Source organism: Oryzias melastigma, unplaced genomic scaffold, assembly GCF_002922805.2.
Source record: "Oryzias melastigma strain HK-1 unplaced genomic scaffold, ASM292280v2 sc00259, whole genome shotgun sequence".
NCBI classification, from domain to species: Eukaryota; Metazoa; Chordata; class Actinopteri; order Beloniformes; family Adrianichthyidae; genus Oryzias; species Oryzias melastigma.
In genome coordinates, this window is record NW_023416893.1 from 308,632 (window position 1) to 316,088 (window position 7,457).

The following is a 7,457-nucleotide window of genomic DNA, read 5'->3' on the forward strand; positions in this document are numbered from 1 at the left end:
ATCTGGAACAACCCAGACATCCTAATAAACAAAAAGATGTTACACTTCCCAGCTTGGCAAGCAGGGGGCGTAACACTACTAGAGCACTTAATTATTGATAGAAGATTTATAACACCCCAGGAACTACAAGATAAACATGGAATTAAAGCCGCAAATGGCATTGGATGGCCTGCAGTTGCTACCCGCCCTCATTGCCCAAAGATATGCACCATCGTTGCCTGTACTAAGAGTGCGCCACTTTTCGGGATACAAAAATTCTAAAGACATCTTTCTTTTCCTTATTCCTTCCTAATGATACCCAAAAAGTATGGAAAGGATTGGGGGAAAAAAACCCCGTAGGCTGATTTTTTTACATTAGCTTGTAGTGAAATATTTCTTTGTGAAAATTCAAGATGGCGGTCACTTCCCAAGGTCAAAGGTCACCGAAACTTTAGGTGTCATTGTAGACTTATGCTAGTGAGCTGTGCGTGAAATTTCGTGAAAATTGTGTAAATGAATTTTTCCTTTTTCATTAATGTGAAAAACGGGAAATCTCAGATTTTGAAACAAAATGGCCGCCAAACCATTAGTCATGTGGCCATCCCATAATAATTTCAAAACTTCCTATGGCTATCCCCGACACAGCTATGTTGGATTCATTTGCATATTCTGACGTTTTTTTTACAAAAATTATTTTTTTGCAGAGTCAGCACTTTTATGGCAACGTTTTTTTGCTTATAAGGGCCGCATTTTAAACATTACAGTTTCAAATGTTATATTGTTTTGTTAAGCTTGAGGCCCCTGACCCGTGAATACCCTTTTTACGCAATTCAGATAAAACATGTGCGAGCTAGCTAAGATCTTGTCGGTTGCGACCTTGCCATGCGCACACTATTCAAATCCTACAACTTCTAAGAGACTCAGTCTGGTGGTCTAGCCTGTTGGGTGCCGGTCCCCACTGTTTGTATGATGAAGTGTGTGAGCTGCAGTTACAGTTATATTGTGTACATTATGATTAGTTTAATTGTGGAGACTATTTTGGCCAACAGGTGTTTGTGTAACTATAGAGTGTGTGTGTAGACAGGCCCCGCCCATTCTAGTTTGCCTTTTAAACCTGATGTTTTATGAAGTTGCTTTCCTCTGTTGTCATCTTCTTCTTTCTCTTCTTCTCTAACCCCCCCTTCTTTTCCGTCCGGTCCAAAAAGAAAAAAAACAATCAATCCAAAGTTTAGTATGATATACAACAGGGGTTTATACTCATTAAATCCCTGTTGTGACAATAAAATCTGCCCAACACTAGAGGCTCTCAACCTGCATCTGTTGGCTCAGCATTTGGACAGAACAAGTTCAAAAAAAAAAAAAAAAAAGTTTGATAATATAATAGTCTTTTACTCAGACATTGGCAGTGCATCAATTAGAACTCACCTGTTGCAACTGATAATTCAGAGTAAAATTTTGGCAGCAGCACATAGATCTGTAATCTAAATGAATGAGAGCGGGAAAATTGCTCAGACATTTTAACGAGAGAATGTGGCCTCATAATGAAGGGACATCCACTATCAACAGCAGTTTTCTCTCACCTGCCTTGACTCACATATGAACTGAAGTGCCGTCCCATTCGTAACCCATAGAGTTCAATATACAGGTGTCATCCTCTGACAGTTCCACTCTGGAATTCACTGAGATCCTGAGAGAGGATCATTCTTTCACTGATGTTTGGAACAACAGTCTGTATGTCTGAGGATTTATACACCTGTGATCAGACCAGGTGATTAGGACACCTGATTCGGATGGCCAGGTGAGTGAATACTTTTGGTAATAAAGTGTATGTGAAGTAGCATTTTCTGCTTGATTGAAGTTTTATTTATTTTGGTTGTTGGGAAAGCTGTTAAACCTCTTTTCTAATGATTGTTTCAGCATGGAAAAAAAACACTTACAGATTTTGCTCATTTTTTTGTATTTAAAATTTCGTAGCAGTAAGAACAGTTGGTGAGATTAAAGAAATATTCAAAATACACCCTAAACATTTTAATTTCTAATAAAGCAAGGGAAAATAAAAAATAATAATGATAAAGGAGAAACTATTGTTTCAACACTGCACAATGTTTTTTTATGACAAGATGTTAATTAATTTTCCCGAATGCTCTTTATCAATTAATTTTATGTTTAACTTAAAAATTAACAACTGAACAGTTATTCTTTTTATATTTAGTAGAATAATTGTTAAAATCTCTGGCACTTTGACTGCAACAATACAAATTGACGCTAGATGGCAGCAAAGCACCGTTTTCACCTGCTCCCCGGTAAGACGTCAGTAGAAGAAGTCAGCTCACAGACGTCCAGTCAGCGTCAAAAATGTCTCATTGAGCTTAGCTTCACGGCTCAAAGCCCCGTGTTGCTTTTTGGTTTTATTTTTCTTTGGTTTGGTTTTGGTGTCCTGGCTTTTGTCCTCCATGGAGACCAAGAGTTTGCCATGAAACTCCGGGTGCAGAATGACAGGTAAGCTGGAGCGGAAAGGACTCGGAGAACATTCGGTGTGAACGGCTAACGGCTAGCTCCGGCAGTGACGGAATGCAGCCGTCGTCATCTGTCACGAAGCTTTTTTGAGCTGGTTGGACGTTCTAGCGGCCACCCTGCGACAGGTGGAGCGTTTCTTTCCTTTTTCTGTTTCTTTAGATGATAAACTGTTGTCAGTCTCCCTTAAAAACGATGACAGGCCTTAAGTTAGCTTAAAGGTGTCAATACGGTTTTCCTTAAGGGTGTTCCAGTACATTTGTATAGTGTTTTAAAAAAAATAAAAGTTCAGCCTTGATGTTCTCATGAAAAACAGTTTCTGTAACACGCCTGTCTGCAATCATACACAAACACAATGAAAGACGATGTTTATTAAGAAAGGAAAATGTTAACAAGCAACCTCGTGTGAGGACAACCCCCTAAAGTTCATTTCTGACTGTAGCTGAAGTTGATTAATAACATGGAGGAAAATAAATACAACATTTTGGAAACATAATTAGAATATAGGAATCCCCAAGGGACACTGCACGTACAATTATGACTTTGTGACTTTGTTTTGGTCCCTTGATGCTTTTTTTCCCTTTAATTCTCTTGTGTGTGTGTGAATAATAATTGTTTAATGTGTGAAAATGTGTACATATAATATAGTAATGCTTGGGATGGGAATTGATACGATTTTTCATAAACCAACCAATAATTGTTTTGGTGTTTTTAATGTGAGCTAGTAGCTTTTTTCTGATGATGGAGGACGTATGTTAAGAAAATTAAGATTAAAATAACATTTCTGACTATTTCTTCATCATTGTGAATCAGAAGCAGACAAAAGTACAGTTTGAAAAAGCTTGTTGCCGTCATGCACAATCTACAGTTGGCGGGCCACAAGGTCCCTGCTCTGCTGCATTGTGATGCATCCACTTTCAGACAAACGGTAAATGGCGTATACTTGTATAGCGCTTTCTACCCTCCTTTGAGGGCCCAAAGCACTTCACAGTCACAGACCCATTCACCCATTCACACACACATTCAAACACTGGTGGTGGCTCCGGTACCGAACATTGGCACCAGCCTCCCACCAGAGGCAATTCGGGGTTCAGTGTCTTGCCCAAGGACACTTCGACACATGGGCGGGCAAGGCGGGAGTCGAACCCGCTCACTTCTGATCAGGAGTCGACCGCCCTACCGCTGCACCACGGCCGCCCCACGACAAAGGGGATTGTAAGTTTGGGCTCCCCCAGGTAAAATGTTATATTATTGTGCATAAAGAAGCCAAAGAAAGATGGAAAAATACTCTAAAGGCATCAGATTATATATGAGACATTCTTTTAACATTTCAAAAAAAGACTATTTCCATCATTTACCCTTTCAAAATAATATAAAACTAAATAGTGGTGTGTGTAAAAGTTAGGGCCCCCTGCAGAGTTTGTAGCAAGCTCCGCCCCCCTTGGAAAAGCTCAGACCTGAGCGTTTCATGGATTGTTCACAATCATGGTTTGCAAAGACAGGTGATTTCAGTCTGAAAGATTTTAAATAATCAGAGTCATGTGACCTTGCTCCACCAATCAGCATCATGAGTTCTTCCGACAGTTGTCTGGAAGACTGAAACTGAAAAGAGTTGATGCTCATAAAGTAGGAGAAGGCTGTAAGAAGATAGCAAAGAGTTTTCAGATTCCAGTGTCCTCTGTTTGGAATGTCATTAAGAAATGTCAGTTAACAGGAAGAGTGGAAGCTAAAGATCTGGAAGATCAAGAAAACTCTCAGGATTGTGAGAACTCTAAACTCAGGTTTGACTGCAGGATCCTCCAGAAAGACCTGTAGACTCTGGAGTTGTGCTGCACTGTTCTATTGTCAAGAGTCAGCAGAAGAAAACCCCTTCTGCATCCTCACCACAGCATTCAACCTTTGAAGTTTTGTTATTTTAGAAGGGTAAATAATGGAAAAATAGATTAATTTTTTGACATGTTAAAAGAATGTCCCATCTGTAAACTGATCCTTTTAGAAGATTTTTCCATCTTTCCTCGGCTTCTTTATGCACAATGAAATAACATTTTACCTGGGGTGCCTAAATTTTCAAACGCCACTGTAGATCCATGAACGTCTTTGTTTTCTTCGTCTGAATTAAATATTGCAAATCAGTGATCTTAGAAATCACGAATATGGCTCCTCACGATACAATACGCGATACATGGCTCACGATATCAATAATACTGCGATAATTGGTAAAAATCCTCTCTAATAACTAACATTATATAGAAGAACGTGTTTTTGGGGAAAATATATGCCCATTCATTTGTTTAGCTTAAACACATTCATAATAAACAACTTTTTTTATTTTGTCCAACAAATTAGACACTTTTGTGCAACATTGCTGAAATCAGTAATACTATGTCTTTGGCAAGCAATGACTACAACTGAATTTGATTTATGTGTAAAATTCAATGTTAACAGTAGTAAACATTAGGGGTGTGCCAAAATATCGATATTGCGATATATCGCGATATTTAGTCCTGCGATCGATTCTTGATGGGTTCTCACCAAGTATCGATATTATATTTTCATTTGAAGAGGCTGTGGTTCTGAGTCGCGCGGCGGAACCATTGTGAAGATGGGCGCACTGCGTCTGACTTTTAATAGCGATGCACGCTCTTGTTCTGGAGAAGCACCGGCGAGATACAGGCTCTGTAGCGCGTGTGTGAAGCATTTCTACCTGTCAGCATTTATCCTCCATCTGTAGTAGAGGCAGATGGTAAGAAGTGACTTTGTCTGAGCGCTAGAATGACAGCGATCACTTACTTCCTGTTTGCTGTGGGAACTAGGCACGCGCTTCGCAATTGTTTGTGTACACTTCAGGTACCGTCGGAATTTTCGTTTTCATGCACTTCATTGTTTAACCTGCTGGTGTACGGTGTAACTCTGGTAAATTTATAATGTGACGTTTTCAAACAATGCAATTACTTGTTGCTAATGTTAATTTAAAGCAATTCTTAAATAAAAAAACAGGATTTGATGTATGAACTTAAATTTAAATGTAATTAAAATAAAGTACATGAATTCACTGTAAAATTAGGGAGAATGCCAATTAATTGAAGCACTTAGAATTATTCTTTTGCCATTATTATGTGTGTTTTAAGGTTTTTACCTATTAACTGCTGACTGAGCAAATGGAAAATAGATAAAGATTGGAAAAATAATCTCAAATGACAGTCTGAGTAAATCAGCCTTCAATTTTGGATGCTCAGCCCTTTTCAAGTGAGAGAAAAGTGCACAAAAAATTAGGTCAATTTTGAGAGAGGCTGTAAAACATTATATTGATCATCCTTTGGTGTGACGTTCTTTTAGAGGTAGATAGCTGTCACCACTTGAATTATTTAATTTTTGTTCTGTCACAACAATTCTGCACTAAGTAGTGGCACTGCTGACAGCCAACAGAACTCTGTCCTTAAGGATACAACTTTGTATTTATGAATATGTTTCGTTTTTGTTATTTAAAAGATTCCTTAGCCCATAAAATATCACTGGCAACATCTTTAAAAAGGATCAAAATGTGATTGTATTGTTTAACTATTTTGTTTTTGAAAATAAAAAGAAATCAATCTCACTCCTTTTTGTGTTCTTATGTGCCGTTTGTGTCACCAAAGGACTTCCAGAGGAAAAGTGAAACTCCGAGAGTCCTCCACGGTAATGCAGCCTTCCTCCATTGACGGAGGGGGTCAGACAGGACACGGTTTATCCCTAACTTTGCAGCCAGAGCTGCTCACCAGGACTCCAGGCACCTCTGCTGCCACAACCGCCATTCCCGACAAGTCCTTGGACGAAGTGCACGTTTCCATGACTGGAGGGGAGTCTGGAGGAGGCGCGTCATCCAGGAGATCCCGGGTCCACTCCCAGAGCCACTCGCATTCACACTCACATGGACACGATCAGGGTCTGCCCCGCTCCAGCTCAGACCATGATCTTGATGCTCCAGACTCAGATCCGGACTCCGGAGAGCCCAGCAGCTCCCTGTCTGAACTCCGCTGTCTGTTTCGCTGGATTCAAAGAAGTCTTCCTTTCCTGGTCATACTGTGTGCTAAACTAGTCATCCAGCATGTTTTAGGTAAGAACTCGTTACTTTTATCACAAATATCAACTTAAAAGAGCATTTATAATCATTTTTTCACTTATCAGGGTTAACAGTTGGGGTTGGCCTCTTTACAACGTTTTTATATGTCAATAAAAATATTCAAATTCAAGTATTTCTTCAGGTGAGTTAAAGAATTAATGATGGTTGAATGGGTGTAGATGTTTCCTAAACTTCACCATTTGCATCTTTAGGGTCGTCATTCAAAGCTGCAGTGTTTGTGGCTGATCGTCTTCCTGTCCTCCTCCACTCTCTTGCTTTACTACACCTTTCTCCCAGAGAAACTTTACCAATGGTAAGATCCAGCTCACACAAATGATCTGTTTGACTCTCCTTTACACACAGTCACAGAAAACACCGACAAAACCCGAAAGACAGACGCCTCATGGACCGGAAAAAGACTTGGGTGTGTTTGATAAACAGAGATCTTGTGCTGTAGTTTGGAATGACAATCATTTCAAATGTCAAGATCAACAGAAATAGATGTTCCTCTCATGATTCTCTATAACAGTGTTTTTCAACCAGTGTGCCGCGGCACACTAGTGTGCCGTGAGAGATGGTCTGGTGTGCCGCAGGAAATTACCCATTTTCATATATCTAAAACATTTACCATCACTATGATATCTGCTCTGTGTTCATCCAAACTGGCCCTGATGTAACCCTGGTAGATAGTTTGGAATATCCAAGATCGTAAAAGACATTTTTCTTTGATTCTATAAATGACTCTTTGATCAGAATGATGTTACCGCAATCCAGCCGCAAAACTAGCCTCAAACTCAGCTTTTAGAAAAGTCCCGCCCCCTTTAGCTGTCTCCGCCAATCATTGTTGGAGGCTTGATCACATGTC

At 39.6% G+C, this 7,457-nt stretch overlaps 1 protein-coding gene across 1 annotated transcript in view; it reads left to right on the forward strand.

Moving 5' to 3' along the window:
• The first annotated feature begins 2,267 nt into the window (after positions 1–2,267).
• rnft1 (ring finger protein, transmembrane 1) overlaps positions 2,268–7,457 on the forward strand; it is a 13,304-nt gene continuing 8,114 nt past the window's right edge. Inside the window, exons 1-4 of the mRNA XM_024261304.2 lie at positions 2,268–2,478; positions 6,129–6,586; positions 6,658–6,734; positions 6,805–6,905. Of these exons, the coding sequence (XP_024117072.1) occupies positions 2,453–2,478; positions 6,129–6,586; positions 6,658–6,734; positions 6,805–6,905 (662 nt within the window). The 5' untranslated portion in view covers positions 2,268–2,452. The remainder of the gene's footprint in view (positions 2,479–6,128; positions 6,587–6,657; positions 6,735–6,804; positions 6,906–7,457) is intronic.